At 38.9% G+C, this 15984-nt stretch overlaps 2 protein-coding genes across 2 annotated transcripts; one reads left to right on the top strand and one right to left on the bottom strand.

Annotated features, from left to right (window-relative positions):
- The first annotated feature begins 8019 nt into the window (after positions 1–8019).
- Positions 8020–8671, top strand: LOC116143155 (arabinogalactan protein 14-like). Its single transcript, XM_031428576.1, has one exon. The coding sequence runs from the start codon at positions 8135–8137 to the stop codon at positions 8312–8314; it is 180 nt and encodes a 59-aa protein (XP_031284436.1). The 5' UTR covers positions 8020–8134; the 3' UTR covers positions 8315–8671.
- Positions 8672–11216: 2545 nt separating this feature from the next.
- LOC116143152 (mediator of RNA polymerase II transcription subunit 13-like) lies at positions 11217–15611 on the bottom strand. The gene is made up of 4 exons (XM_031428571.1): positions 15296–15611; positions 13630–14731; positions 12491–12862; positions 11217–12032 (listed from the first exon to the last, which is right to left on the bottom strand). Exons 1-4 carry the CDS (start codon positions 15536–15538, stop codon positions 11422–11424), a joined length of 2328 nt encoding a protein of 775 aa, XP_031284431.1. The 5' UTR covers positions 15539–15611; the 3' UTR covers positions 11217–11421.
- Positions 15612–15984: the final 373 nt, after the last annotated feature.

Genomic DNA, 15984 nt, shown 5'->3' with positions numbered 1-15984 from the left:
CCAAACTTGGGGCAACCAAGGGAAATTGGGCCAACGATCTCCCCGAAGTCTTATGGGCATACAGGACAACTCCAAGAACCTCCACCTCAGAGACACCCTTTTCACTAGCCTATGGCTGCGAAGCAATGATTCTCGTGGAGGTGGGAACTGGTTCTCTTCGGAGAGACCTGTACAATGAGGTTGAAAACGAAGCACTTATGAGGGCGAGTCTGGATCTTGTTGAAGAGCACCGCATCAAGGCTTCGCTAAGGATAGCAGTCTACCAGCAACGTGCGAAGAGGTTCTTCGATTCAAAGGTCAAGCGAAGAGACTTCCAGGTCGGAGACCTTGTGCTAAAAGAAGTTCTCCTTGGAACCAGGGAACCAAGTGCGGGGGTACTAGGACCTAACGGGGAAGGTCTATACCGGGTCGACAAGGTGATCAGACCGGGGACTTACCATCTCAAAAGGTTGAACGATTCCAAAGTATCCTGAGCTTGGAATGCCGAGCACCTTCGACCATACTATCAGTAATCCCAAACTCAACCCTCGTTATAAATTAGTTTGATTTTGTTAGTTCCCTTTTATTGTAAAGTATTATTGTGTTCGCTTGCAACAGTTCGCATTTATTCTGCTCGCTTGTAACAATTCGCGTGTAATATTGTCTATGTAAACAAACTGAATTGTAAATTGCACTCATGTATGATAAAGCGAACAACAATTGAAAGCCAAATGTATTCTCATTTATTTACAACAAAAATTGTTAAGACCCTATTAATTCCAAAGGGCGTTGGTCTCATTGCACTATGCTTGGTCGGTGGGGGGATCATTCGAAGCAAGACCCGAACCTTCTGCTTGGTCGGATCCCCGGGCGGCGGCTGCTGCTGTTTCACCATCTTCCCTCGCCAAGATCTGCAAGGTCTCTTGTCACCCCGGTGGGAGGTCGGACATATCCAGATCTGGGTTCTTTGGTCGCAGCATATAAATGGACCCGATCGCCCAGTCGACGGCCTTATCCTCGATCTCCTCAGACTGGATCTGCATTTCTTCGGTCAGGGAAGCAATTTTTCTGCGACTCTCCTGGAGTTCAGCCTCGAGAGCTAGCTTTTCGTTTTCAGAGGCCTCCCTCTCTTGCTTTGCTCGCCGAGCTCGTGTGAAGGTCGTTTGAAGCTCTTGGTCTTTCTCTCTGACCTCCTTGGAGAGCTTAGCTGTTATCCTCTGGAGCTCTTTTATTTCCTCCGCACGTCGCTCAAGCTCCGTTTTTTGGAAGTCAACTGTCCGCATAGCGGCCAGCTTCTGGTTCAGATATCTGTTCGCTGCCTCAGTGGACAGTGCTCTTTCCGACTCAACGTCATTCAGGCTCTGTTTGAGCTTCGCGATCTCATCTTTCAGATCGTTTTCCCCCTTCGTGGCCCCCAGTCGAGCTTTTTCTAGGGACATTCTCATGGCGAGCAGAGCCTGCGAGCAAAAAAGAGTTAGAACGTAGAAGGCGGACATTCTTACAAGAACAATTCGTTTACCTTGCTTAAGTGTTGAAACGACGTGGTCATCAGGTCGACGTCGCCCGAATCGGCAAACTAATCATATGACTCTGATAGCCTACACTCAAGTAGAGAGTAGACTATCGGCTGCAGGTATTCAGGCAGGTTCCCAAGTGCGTCCAGCACTGGTGTGTCCTTCGCCTTATCGGCGACCACCGTCTCTTCCTCGGGTTCCTTGCCTGACCTTCTTCTGACGTCGCACCTCGACCTCAGTGGTTCTTCCTCAAACTTGGTCTCTGACTCGTCGGCCTGAATCTGTTTTTTCTTCTTCGACCGTTGGGCCGGAGCCTTTCGCTTTGGGCGAGCAGGTGGTGGCTGTGCGACTTGTTCTGTTCTGGTCGCTTCTTGCTCAGGACGAGTCTGGGAAGGTACAGTAGTTCGCGTCGGTTGTACCGCCATGGGGCGAGCAGCTTCGGCCTCCCTTTCTCTCCTCGATCGAGGGAAATTGAATGGCGCTCGTCGGGGCTGTTCGGACTCTTTCGGAGGCATGGTCGCTGCATGCAAGTACGTTAGTAATTAAACAAAAACTATTCTATGACCAGAAGGGGATCAGTGTAACTTACATTCTGGGGACTCTAAAGACACGTTCTCACTAAGAAAACCGTACTTCCGCAAGTTCGCGGTCGTCACGAGCTTCCTCGCGTCCCGGCTTTCTTCGGGGAGGACTCTAAAAGACACGAGCCTGTTCGGGTCGGTGAGCAGGTCTTGGCTGGTCATCTTGTTAACTGAAAAAGAATGTAGGTCGTTAGAATAAAGGAGACCTATAGCCAATGAACCTAGCGAAGAAGAACCTACTTGGTTTTTGAAAGCAGTAGTGGCCGTCGTAGCAGAAAAAGAAGAACTTTGTCTCATAGGTCCCCGCGTTGCTGGGATAGCTATGTATCCCTTCGGCGATGGTAGGTCGCCGGGACAAGTAATAGGAGTCCTTGTCCTTACTTTTCTTAAGAAAGTATGCGACGTCGAGCTCCACTGCCGTTAGCTCGCCCAAGCCACTCTCGCGGCACGCGATGTACATCGCGACTGCGATGACATACGCGTTTGGCGTCAACTGCATTGGTGCGATCCCGAAGTGATCCAGGACCAACCTAATAAAAGGGTGGAAAGGAATCGTCCCTCCACCCTTGAAGATCTCTTCGGAGATCGCGGCTAGGCCATCGGTAGGATGCCGCGACGATCGGGTGGCGTCGAGGAACACCTCTGCTCGGACGTCGAACTGTCTTTTTATCCTCTCGAACTCTTCTCGAGTGAGAACCGAGAAGACATCGAGGGACGCGTTCGCGGGAACATCCCACGAAGATGAACCGGCTCCTTCCTCGGGTCTGGACGTTGAAGGTTCCATTCCACAGTTTGCAACACCGACAGACAAAAGGTCATTTTAGCCATTGCACGTTGCCCAGCACGGCGGCGTGGAACAAAGTTCCTAAAACCCTAACAGTAGCTCGAGCCGCCATTCACGACTTGAACCTGATTCCGGCGTCGCGTCTCTGATGAAACACCAGGAGACCCAACACTGTTGCACCCCCCAAATAAAAAAAAAAGGGAAGAAAAAAGAAGAGACCTTACCTTCTGGGGCGCGTGACCGAGGATAGTTCTTGTTTCGGATATCGGAGAGATGCTAATCGGAAAAGAAGAACTTCCGGTTTGCAAAGGTCTTTCACTCGAGGCAAAAAGGGTTCTGGTGGCATCATCTGAAAAAAGTTTGGCTTTTTTATGGACTATGAATCGACAGTTACCACCCCTCGGAATCGAAACGATGCACTTCTCTCTCTCCACATTAAATGCGCCCCACGTCGCATTCAATGTTATGATAAGGGTTGTCGTTTCGAATATGTTGTGCAATTAATGCTCTGTCAAAGCAACGCCGGTTCAGCACGCAACACATTTAATGCGCCTGGCAGACGCCTGACACGCGCAGAGCGCCTGTCAGCGCAGAGACGACCTCATTTAGTCCTCATCTCTAAAGCAGTAAGGAGCGCCCGATGAAGCCAGGTCGCTTGGGTGATGATTTTCAGGTCGTTCGGGCGAGGTTTGTGCGAGGATGTGTTCGCAAAAGGCCCTGTCCCGAGCTTTTTCCATTCAGGTCGAAATTATCAGAACCTCCAATTGCGGTATGACTTAGTTTCCAAGGTTTGATCCTCAAACCTTAAAAACTAGGGGACTTCTGTTACGCCTGGGAAATCAAGGGCTGACGTAGGAAATCACATGGTGGGGGTTGGGGGGGGGGGGGGGGGGTGTGGTGACCTGCTCCCGTCAGAACGGTAAGCACACGTCAGGCCTGCCAAAAGCTACGGAGCTCACACGTGTCCACCTCCCTGCTCCAAATAGCGTGAAATCAGTTTGGAAGGTGGGAAACGTGACATAAAGCCGGATTTAATCCTGACATTCACACCAACCCATGGATTTAATGATGATTACTTGCACTCACCTCACTATAAAAAGAGGAAGACCCCTTCATTAAGGGGATTCGGCTATTTTACACTCAGAATTAGCTCTCTCTCTCTCTGATAACTTTGTATTTACTTTCTACCAATCATTTGTAAGTCAGTCCGCTGTTGCGACCTGACCCACTATATTAATACAAATCAGTGGACGTAGGACTTGCTACCTTAGCATCCGAACCACTTTAAAAGACTCTTATTGCATTTACTCTACATTCTACCCATAATCACGTGTGTCTCTTGACCAACCAACGTTACGCACGTGTCGGTTAGTTGGCGTCTAAAATCACGCATCAACAAATATGAATGCAACAACAAATGATACACATCTCACACAGATAATTCATTTATGTATGTAAATCAAAGGGGTTCCAATAATATTATGCCAATCATGATCTTAAGAACTATAATCTAATAGAGTTTATATTCTTTTTTTTATATATATACAAAAATTCTTAGGTGCGGACGTTTTGAAATTATATATACACCCTGGATTGATCAGATGTACATGTATCTATCATACAAAAGATATTTATGAATGTTTTCATAATAATGTGTTCATAAGTCCAAATTCACCTAGAGAATTTATTAGTTTTTCATGAGAAAAACTTGCTGTACAATATTAAATCTACACATCTTAGAAGCAACACCTGCATAATATTACACAGCTTCCATGAATATGGAATAATAAGCAGTATGAATGCAGCAACAAATGATACAATCTTATATTCTACAAATTTTGTTGATGTTATAATTAAATGAATGATAGTATGGGACCATTTTTCTATATTTTGTGATAAGAATCATGATAATATAATGTAGACATTAACTACTCTCTCTATTTAAGCTACTAACCATCATTCTCATAGGACCATTCTGTTATCCCAAAGCCAACCAAACATATGAAGCAAAGAAAATGTTTCAAACTGTTGAGCAACCCACTCAATGATATTTCTACCCTCTCTGCCAAGATATAAATGAAGGGTAATCATAAAGAATGTTCCTAATCATGTTTATTAGCATCTAAACCTTATTCATTTCTAAGCCTGGATGTCTTCAATGCAATGTTTATAACATCCAGAAACATCTAATCTTAATATTTATAAACTTACTCAACCTCTCATTTGTTAGGATAAGAATATGACAAACCTAAACTGAATGGATATTGTCCGATTTAAACTTCACACAAACCCGTTTACTTTGTTGCCAACCTCTCGGTCGTTAGGATCAAAATATGATAACATTGGTTAATTGAAGATATAATCCATTTAATTCACGAAAAAATGTGTTCCTTAATTGGTTTTTCTATTTAGACTACTCTACTTTATTGGTGAACTATCTAAGACTAAATCCATTTTCAATCTGATATGACCTAGAAGCTACTAAAGTAAAAGAAAACATGAAAACAATTATGAATACTTCTTGAAGCAACTTCTACTTTTCAGCAATATTGCTCTTTCAAGCTCTTACTTTGATGGTTAAAACACCCAACTTTTCTCCCAAAGCAAAAAGGGTCTCACCATTTTTTTTTTTTTTTTTTTTTGCAGTACAAGTTGGTGGGTTCTTGACTCATTCAAATTCCATCACAACCATCAATGAACATACATACAAAGCAATGCCCACCATTAGTTCAAAATAAAGAGCCTTTATGATAGATACATGCCCCCACTCATGACTCATGAGTGCGGGGCATGCTTTAAAATCAACTCTTTGGCCTTAATATGAACTTGTCCTTGTTGCTGTTAAGGTTGAAACCAACTCTGATGGCTTCTTAAATTAATAATTCTAAAGGAAAAAAACAGTTGAGTTGGATGGAGACAATGGACCAAAACTTTGGGCTAAATTAGTCAACATTTTCTAGCCATCCATTTGTACACTCTCACAAACACATATCAATAAAACCAGCTACCATTTCTCTTTCAATTGCAATTCAAGTTAAAAAATACAGCTGGGAATTCATTGATTTCAAAGTTGAAACACATTAACAGAAAAAAACAACACAAATTAATGCTCCTAACCAAATAAGAACAAAAATATGCCATTTTTTCGATCATATTCGAGTTTTTTACCATTTGTTTTCTCTAAAAGATAACATCGATTACTTACCATTTCTATCATTCTTCATGTAAAAGAAATCGCTTGATAATAATATGCACACATCTCTTTCTTTCCTCGAAGAACTTAATATTATTTTCGTTTGATTACATTATGTGAACAAATTAGTGCATTAATAAGGTTTCCTATATGAAGCAAAGTCATAATATTGAAGTTTAGTTGTCATTTGCATTTTCAGTTAAAAAATACAGCTGGGAATTCATTGATTTCAAAGTTGAAACACATTAACAGAAAGAAAAACACAAATTAATGCCACTAACCAAATAAGAAAAATAAGTAACAAAATATGCCATTTTTTCAATCAAATTCGAGTTTTAGCCCTTTTTTTTTCTTTCTTAAAAAGATACTATTGATTGCTCACTATTTTTATTAAATTTTTTTTTTTTTTGGTACCGAGGGTGTCTGGGTCAACTTATGCGTACCTCAATTAGTCCTCTGAGACTCTAAAGCTAACAATCAGATAAGTCTCCCATGACTATCTCTTATTAGTAATTGTGAGGATTCAAACTTATGACCTCTTGAGTAATACACTCAAGAGTCTCAAACGAATCATCAAGCTACCTAGATCATTCTTCATGTAAAAGAAATCAGTTGATAATGATATGCATACGTGTCTTCCTTTCTTTGAAGAAGTTTAATTCATATTTATGTTAGATTACGATTGATTATAAGGTTTCCTATATGAAGCAAAGTCATGATTTTGAAGTTTAATTGTTGTTTCTACAAAGCTTCTAAACTTTGGTAGTTTGTCACTTTCAAAGTTTTATTAATCCTTTTAATGACTAACCAAATTGTAAACGGCTAATTGACATCTTAAGTACTCTTGAAAACCCCACTTCAATTTTTTACTCAAAAACATTTAATTTATAAAAATCTAATCCTTGCCCTAACCATCTTGGCTTAATTTGTGACAAGAAACTTGTCTAATTTTCTCACAAATTGCATGAAAGAGACCAAAAATACTTGTGGAAATGTTTAAAGCATATTAATCTACTCATTGTAGAGGCATTTCCAATTTGCAACCTTCAAATTTTTTATATTAATTGAGTTCAATTATTTATCTTTTTGAATTTATGGTTTGAAAGAAAAGACAACATGCCCTGCCCATTGCCAATTATTCTAAGTTGAGATGGAAACATGTTAGTATGCCCATCAAAAAGCACATCATGAAAAGCAAAAACAAAGGAGATAAACAAAGTCATTAAAATTAACCCTTTTAGGACTTTAGACCATTTTTTAAAGATAACATCTCAATATTAAAATTATAAGCCTTAAATTTAAATTAATGGTTTATTTCATTTACCTCTTTAACATAACTTAACATGAAATGAATTTGCTACTATTGAAAGAGTATTAAATACCTTTATCAAAGGGTTTTTGATAAATGGAAAAGCAAGAAATAGAAAAACAAAACTCACATCTAAAAGACTCAAAAAGTTAACTGAAATTAAAAAATTAAAAAAAGAAAAAAGAGAACATAAAAAACCAAAACAGTAGTTAAGATTTAAGAAGACAACACCAGCAAGGACCCCACAAAGACACAAAGCCAGCTGTATGCCAACCCAGACAAAGCAACATCCCATTCCCAACGTTCACTTTGAGATTTTCTTTTTTCTTTTTTATCGCCACTTTCGCCTATTAAATATTTTACAAATCTAATATTTTAAAAAAGTCACAAATTTAAATTAAATTTGTGTTAAATAACCTCAAGTTCCAGTAAATCAATAAGAAAGCAAACCTTCTAAACCGGTAGGACAATCCATTAGGGTCGTTCACTTTGAGATTTTGTCCAAACCGTGAGGTATCCGAAATAATGATCTACAATCAGGAGTAAATTGTCATTTATGATAACTAAGGGGGTAACTTGTCATATATTGATACCTCAGGGGGAAAACAGACTCCCAAACCTCTCTCCCTCTCTCACTCTCTCTCTCACATATTCCACACTCTTTATATAAACCCACCTCCCATTCCACTTCTTTCCACAAAGTTGATTCATTTATTCAGTTTAAGAGAGAAGGTTGGAGTCTCTATAGCTTTTTAATTGCATCAACTTGAAGCAATGGAGGCAATGAAAATGAATTTACTTGTGGTGTTGATGGCGGCTTTGATGATGGTGGTGGCCATCTCTTCAGTGCAAGCTGCCGATGCTCCTGCTCCAAGTCCAACTTCTGATGCAGCTGTTTTTTTGCCAACTTTCATTGCCTCTTTCATGGCTTTGGCATTTGGGTTCTTCTTTTGAGCCAGTTTGAGATAGCTTTTCTTTCTTCAAGAGGGGGGAACCATGTAGACAGTCCATTGTTTATGTTATTATGGGGTTGGTTTGTCTCTTTTGTTTCTTCTCATCTCTCTTTTGTATGCTATTTTGTTGTTGAATGAGTACACAAAGAGAGTGAGAAGATAGAGGGTCATGGAGGAATTTGGGTTGAGATTTTTAATTTTTTTTTTTTATTATTTATTTCTTTTGAGAGAATTAGTTTTAATATTAATGTTAATGTGGGTGTGATTGATTGTATTATATATGACTTAATATATGAATTTATGTATTGAATTTGTGTTATTTAGGCTAATAAGGAGATATTAGAGGTGGATTGGAATATTTGATGCTTGTAACTTCTTCTTCTTCTTCTCTTATTTGTATTTGGGATTTTATTGTTTTAAATAAATTTCATTTTATGCATAATTTACATTATCCCATATTGAAAATTGGTTCCTTCTGAGACATGAGCTGTAGTTTTTGGCAGGTTCTCATGGAGGTGTGTGATCATAAACATGATAGTGATGATAATAGACAGCTTTAGTGGGCCTTGAAATTTGATGAAATTACCATCATTTTACTTTGGCAAAAACAATATAATTTTCAATAGTATTTTTCCAAGGGGATCTCATTGTTTTGTGTTGTGTGTGTGGTGGTATTTTTTCGCCTTGAAATCACAGGCATCAAAGGAGCACCTCAACATGTGACAGGGGCCCGGAAACTGTATGAAATGTGCTAGGATTTAGGCAGGCAAGATTTTGTAAAGAGTGTGTGGTCCAATGGGTAGTGGCTTAAATTATTATTATTGGTAAGGATGCAGCACAATCACATAAGTAGAAGAAGAAGAAGAAGAAGAAGAAGAAGAAGATATTCTGTACCACATCATCAGAATTGCCTTTGCTGGCCATGTGATGTGATCGTGACTAGAAGATTTTTGTTCATTTGCTTTATCAATAAACTACCAACAGTAAGTGGAACCCGTTTGTTTATTTTTCTTTGGAGCAATCACATTAATAGTTGGTTAAAGCTTTTAGCCAGCCACCTTTAAATCTGTGATTTCATTTCTATTGATGTTCCATTTTTGGAAATATAATATTAGAAGAAGATAAAGATGGTTGAACAACTGCACTTAACCTTTGCAACAAATTGTGGATCGAGATCGTCTTCCAATATAAATTTTTACCACTACAAATACAATTTTGTGATCGATAGTTAAAATATAAAAGAAAATTAATGACAAATTCCTCTACTGTTAAGTTTCTATTTCTTAATGATTAACTAGTAGTAAGAGACAGAAACCTCAATAAGATTTTGTTATTTAATCAAACCTCACGAGGTTCATGTGTATCAAAAAATAAATATAACAAAAGAATTGAATAATTGATCATATATGTATTATTAAAGCATTTCCACAATATACCCTAATATTGTTTTCATATTTATTGTTAAAACAAAAATCTAGAGAATAATTAAGGCTTGAATTGAGTAGAAGAATCAGAGGTTAAACCAGTAGTGATGTAAACTTTTTAACAAACACATGTTTAATGGGTCTAGGAAGGTAACGTGGGCCCTCTCATTCCCTTTAATAATTGTTCCTAAATAGAACCATAATCCCTTTTAAATTTAGCTTTTGTATTTCTTTAGGTCACTGATTACCTCAATCAATGAACCTTCAAAATTATTATTCTTTGATTTAATTAATTACATCATGGTGCCTCAGGTTTGATCATCTGATCTAGGTCCAATAGAATCTGAAAGTAACACTTAGATCCTTACTAGTCATCAACTATTTAAAGATTTTTCCAAAAGTCTAAAATACCCCTAATTGTTGTAATTCTATTTGTTTTTAATATAAGACAAGATTAGGGGTATTTTTTGTTAACTGATGAAGACCCAAGTGTTCCTTTCAGATTCTAACGTTACTTACACTAAACCTCAGGGATTTAACTCATTTTTCTATAGACTCTAACCACCACATGTACTAATCAAAGAGGATATTTCTTCTAGTTTGTTTCCATATGAATAACTAAACAAAAACAGACACCTGCCAAATCACATCATATGCTTTGCACATGGCCCCCATCAAAGGCAGAAAATACCGCAGGAACAGCAAAGAAAGAGTTGGTTGAAGTAACCTTTGCCTATACTCCAAGACTTGTATGGGACCCAGAAATCAATGTCATTCATGTTCCTTTGCTTCCCCATGTCCCTGTACTTTTTCTCCTCCTAATTACTCTCTTCTTCATCTTTAGTAGAAACTAGGAGGCTTACTTGGAAAATGAACCCAGTTGGTGACCAACATCATTAATCTTCAAACTAAAGTAAACTACCATCTTTATTAGGCTAATTACGAAAAGGTGTTTCGAAAATGAGTACCTGATATTTTGTTGGATTTAAGCTCAGATGGACCCTAGCCTTGAAGAATAATGTGATCTGAATCATGGCTGGCTCTGCTTCAGCTACACTCACAAAATATGATTCACATGTTAGGCATAAAAGGGGTGATTCCACTGATCGACAAGTCAATCATGCATAGACATAATCTCGGAACCGAAGACTGTTTCAGGTCTTCAATATCATTTTCAAAAAAAACCTATCCATCAAAGGAGCATCAAGTACAAATTCGGCGAAAATGTGAGGTTCTCTGACCTCTAAATAATCACCTGATAAGATTACCCATCGCCGATTCTGAAAAGGATTATTGTAGTTCTTACAAACATCTATGAAAGAATTGAGTAACAAAATTGGATGATACAAGATCTCTTAAAAATGGGCGAATCTACTAATCACAGTGATTAGAGTAAAATAGAGCTTTCCAACAAGGCTCATTAACATTTCTGTAATCTGATAACTGTAACTACATAAGTTAGGCCTAACTATCTCTCTTCCTAGACTGATTTCTTTCTGGAAATTCTAAAAGCACAACTACTGATCAGTGAGATACTATTAAATACATAAATACATGTACATGTTATTGGACATCCAAGCATAAAAGCAGTCTCGCATGACCAACAGAGCTAGCTTGTACATTCGCCTTTCATTGAGAAATGCAGTAAGAGAACAAGCGTGTGATGTGCTGCTATCAGACTATCCTACACTTGTGACTTATCTGCCTGCTGTGTAAGCTCTTTATCAGCAAAATGAAGCAACCTTCTCAATCTTAAAACCATATCACAGTGAAAAGGCAGTGCAGTTCGACGCTCCAAGTAAGCAGGGCTCACAGTCATCCATGACAGGGCATGAAGTTCTGCTGCAATAGACTCGAGAATCAAATGGGTCTCTATTTCAAAATCTTTAGCTTCTGAGCTTACAGTCCTTCTTCCCTGCTTGATAATTCCCCTTACGATTTTATCTTGGGTAATGTTATTACCTCCATAATAATCAATTAGACCAACTGAAAGTACAGAAGGCCATTCTTCTTTCAAGTTGTTCTTGCGGTCTTTTCTCATAGATGGTACAGCTTTGGAGACCACAAAACCTGTGGAAACGGGAATTGCAGAGCCTTTACTGTGAAGGAGATGAGCGAGGGGGGGAGACTCGGCAGTAAGGCATGTGGGGAGCTGGAGAGGTGTTGGAGGAAGGAAGCGCATGCTGGGTGATGGGATCAATATGTATGATGCAGATGAAGCACCGAGGGACTTTACAGGGGTGAAACCTTCCAAATAGCCTGACAGGCCCACAGCACTGCTACCTTGACTTCCTCCTGCAGAAATATAGGTAGGAATTCAGAAAACAAAAGAATGCATCATCATGCAGAATATTATGTTCATCTAAAAGGCAAAAGAAGTTACATGACTGTGCTGGTACAAGGGAACGCCAACAAGGTGCTTAAAAAAATGTTAAGCACATCATTTTGGAAACTAGAATTCAAAATCTTTCTTAAGGCAATCTTTGATATAAGAGTGAACTTTGTTTCCAGCATCATACTTGAATATCTTTTATAAGAAAATGTTAATGGAAACTGCTTGCCATTAAAATAAATCTTCAGATTTCAAAAATCCAAGGATGTCTAAAAATTTCTAAGCATTTGTCTTTTAATTCGTTAATGTACCAGTTAACCCAAAAGCATAAGCTATTAGGTAGGAGTTCAACAATAATACTTTAATGTTCTCACAGCAGCTGAATGCAAACAATTAAAATGATGAAAGACTGAAAGCTTACCAGGAGATGGTGAATCTGCTTGATGAACTAAATTTAAAGAATGGTCGATTGAAATTGCAACAAAGCTGATGCTCTGTACCCACTGAAGCAACCCCCTTGAGTTGTCAACCATTGTATGTCCACTAATAAGCTGTTTTCTTGCGGCAGGTTGTCCTAAACCACCTTTCATAAAGCCAGAAGATTTTGAGTGAGGGCTATACAATGGACTAGGTGAGGATGGCAGTGCCCTCTCTTGGATCAAACTCATCTCCTGCTGCTGCAAGGACGTGCCATTACTGCTTGAAGGCATCCCATCAGGCACAGATCGACGTAGTTGCAAAGGCCATTTCTTCATCTCAGACCCACCAACTGAATAAATGGCTTTCTGCCACTCTGTTTAATCATATGACACACCAAATTAGACACAACTCAATGCCAAGAAAACAGAAAGAAACACTATTTGTTGCCTCATAGGCTAAACAAATAATTTTAAGTGGGTGACGAGTCTCCAATGGCATAGCAGAAGGTTTCACAAGAGAATATTCTAAGTTGCCGGTTGACATTGATGGTGATAAATTGTTGAACAGAAGTGGCAACTCATTTTTTTTTTACCATGAAAAGCATGTGACTGGTGAAAAACAGCCAAGAGTAAAAACACAGTGATGTAGATCCCCCGCCTAAAGACATTAGGAAAGGCTATAGTAGTAAATATGTTACAGGATTCTATAGGTTCTTGGATTTTATTTCTTTTAGTATTTAATTTTATGCTTGTTTTCCTTTTACTTTAGGTTATCCTATTCTATTAGGAGAGTGATTTTTTATTCTATTAGAATAATGATTTCATATTCTATTAATAGTAGTGTGATTTCAAGCCTATAAATAGGCCTTAGATTTATATGTTATTCGGACTTTGATTATTAATACAAATTATTGAAAACTCCCTCCCCTAAATTCTTTCTATTTTCTTCTAAATTTCTCTCTTCTTTCTTATCTGTTCTCTTCCTTTCTCTTACCTCTCTCCTTGTCCTACATCATATAGTAGTTTTATTGAATAATATTCCATGGTTAGCTACCAAGTAAATGGCAGTGATCATTCCTGCATTGATCAGCAAAAATATGGAAAGCCGGAATATAAGATGATGAGAAGAAAAAAGGTATACCTAGGTATTCAAGCTCATAGAAACTTCCAATGCGTGCAATCACGAAATCTCTTGGCTTTGCAGCACCGGAATCAGGAGAACATGTCTGCAATATCTGGCAGCCTTGCTGTAAAACTTGCACAAATAGGCATTGCAGACCTTTTGTGTCCTGCCTACTACTGATTCCACCAAATGGAAATATATGGCTGTCAAGCAATTCTCCCCTAGCATCAGTCCAGATGCATACAAGCCAACGCCAGTCCTCTGTCCACCCATAACAGCAATGTAGGCTTGGAAGAGTCTTTTGATGGGCAGACCCAAAGCCATCAGACTCAGATCCATCAAGCTGAGAGCTTGATCCAGCTTCAACACTTCCCACCGAACTTCCACTAGGCATGAAGCCTCCACTAACATCATCGGACAATTGCTTTGATGATTCAGAAGTTGGATTACCAAAAACTGTAGATTGAAGTCCATGCTCTAGGGAGCCAGGTTCCGCAAGAATAAAAAGTGGTTCAAACAAAAAACGAATTTCATCTTGAAGAATAAAATCTCCGTTTCTGTTAGGATCACAACTTAATCCACCAGTTCTAGTTTGCCAGGAATTATCCCAAGTATTAGGCCTCAAGGTAGCATCGATTTCACCCTCTCTAGGAAGGGGAGGTCCTGTCATTCGAGAACCAACACAATCCTTCCACATCCCTGGAATAGAAGTCATTTGAGTTAAAACCGAATGAGATCTACCAGAAAATGATGATGTATTAACCATATCATTAGAGGATCCTCGTAAAATTCGCCGAGCCTTGTTGTATATGGTGAATGCAGTCTCCTTGAGAACAAGAAGTTCATTAAAACCTGGACTTGTAACCCTAAAAATGGCATCAACTGTCACAATTTGCAGTACCAACTTGGGAATGCTGAAACCAGAAATCACTAGAACATTGGATACAGATGCTTCATCCACAGCAGCTGAGCAGCTTAATGCCTTCCCAACCTGACTGTGCAAAATAGATCTCCTGTCTCTGTCAGATGAATTTGTAATTGATCCAAGAGAAACAGAAGATTCAATAACAGTTTGTAGAACGGCCATAGGCTCCGGGAAGGGGCACACCACGTAGATTACCTAAACATATATAAAAGATGTATAATTGGCAATACCAAAATCATTCAGCCATAAACTAGTAATAAAGAGCATGTATGACACAAAAGCTTCAGAATAAATATGATAATTCTGTAACATGTAATAGAGGTGGTATGAAACTATCCATCCATAAACAAGCAAACAGAATTCAACTTTTTGATAGGCCCATTGTCGGATACAAACCAAGTGACTATTGAATAAAACTAAAAATTGCAAAACTTTTAGCATCTGAAACCGGTATCTTCATACTTTCTACAGAGCATATCAGTGTTCCAGGTACCATGGGTCCATACAAAATGCTAACCTTCTAAGGAAAAAGTTTCCACATATATAATTGTTAAAAAATTACATTAAAGCTAAGCAATAATAATGATACTCAATGCAAATGAAAATCCTGGTTTCAATCAATAACAAAGCATAATCAATAATGATGTTTCATGCATCACAAGTTCACAACTGCTTGAGAAATACACCAGTGGGAACCCTTTAAAGACACATGCGCTCCAAACTACAATAGCAAGAAGAAATTAGAGAACTTAAACTCACCGTACAAGGACCACTATTTCCTTCTTTTAGGTTTGTGGACAAACTTGTACCAAGTTTCAAAGCTTTGAGAGCCTTCGAGAGAGACTTTAAAAAGCTTGTCAAGTCCCAGCCATTGGACAGTGAGAGAAAATAATCGCTTATCGATCCCACAAGTGACGCATTACTGCTTTCTATTTTCATTGATTGAGGACAATCCAGTAGAACAAAACCCGAAGATGGTGATTTCCCCGAATCTATCTCCATTTGATTTCCCAAATTCTGTGGTGAATGAGTTCCCAGCTTGCAGGTCTCATAAACTAAATGGGAGAAATACAAATTGTAAGAGTAAGGAAGAAATAATCATTGCATTTCATTTTCATTCTGCTGAATAAAGAAAAACAACTGAGCAAACCCCTGAGTTGTCAACCATTGTATGTCCACATAAGCTGTTTTCTTGGCAGGTTGTCCTAAACACCTTTCAAAAAGCCAGAAGATTTTGAGTGAGGGCTATACAATGGACTAGGTGAGGATGGCAGTGCCCTCTCTTGGATCAAACTCATCTCCTGCTGCTGCAAGAAGTGCCATTACGCTGAAGGCATCCATCAGGCACAGATCGACGTAGTGCAAAGGCCATTTCTTATCTCAGACCCACCAACTGAATAATGGCTTTCTGCCACTCTGTTTAATCATATGCACACACCAATTAGACA

The sequence above is a fragment of the Pistacia vera genome, unplaced genomic scaffold, assembly GCF_008641045.1.
Source record: "Pistacia vera cultivar Batoury unplaced genomic scaffold, PisVer_v2 Contig426, whole genome shotgun sequence".
In the NCBI taxonomy this organism is placed as follows: domain Eukaryota; kingdom Viridiplantae; phylum Streptophyta; class Magnoliopsida; order Sapindales; family Anacardiaceae; genus Pistacia; species Pistacia vera.
This window is presented reverse-complemented; position numbering and strand designations above follow the sequence as displayed.

Bases quoted from the DNA above. Each gene is read 5' to 3' on its own strand.
- LOC116143152 (XM_031428571.1), bottom strand. From the start codon at position 15,538: ATGGAGATAGATTCGGGGAAATCACCATCTTCGGGTTTTGTTCTACTG. The intron at 14,732-15,295 runs GTGAGTTTAAGT...ATATATGTTTAG, and splicing joins GAAATAGTGGTCCTTGTACG to GTAATCTACGTGGTGTGCCC. The intron at 12,033-12,490 runs GTAAGCTTTCAG...ATATTTCTGCAG, and splicing joins AGCAGATTCACCATCTCCTG to GAGGAAGTCAAGGTAGCAGT.
- LOC116143155 (XM_031428576.1), top strand. From the start codon at position 8,135: ATGGAGGCAATGAAAATGAATTTACTTGTGGTGTTGATGGCGGCTTTG.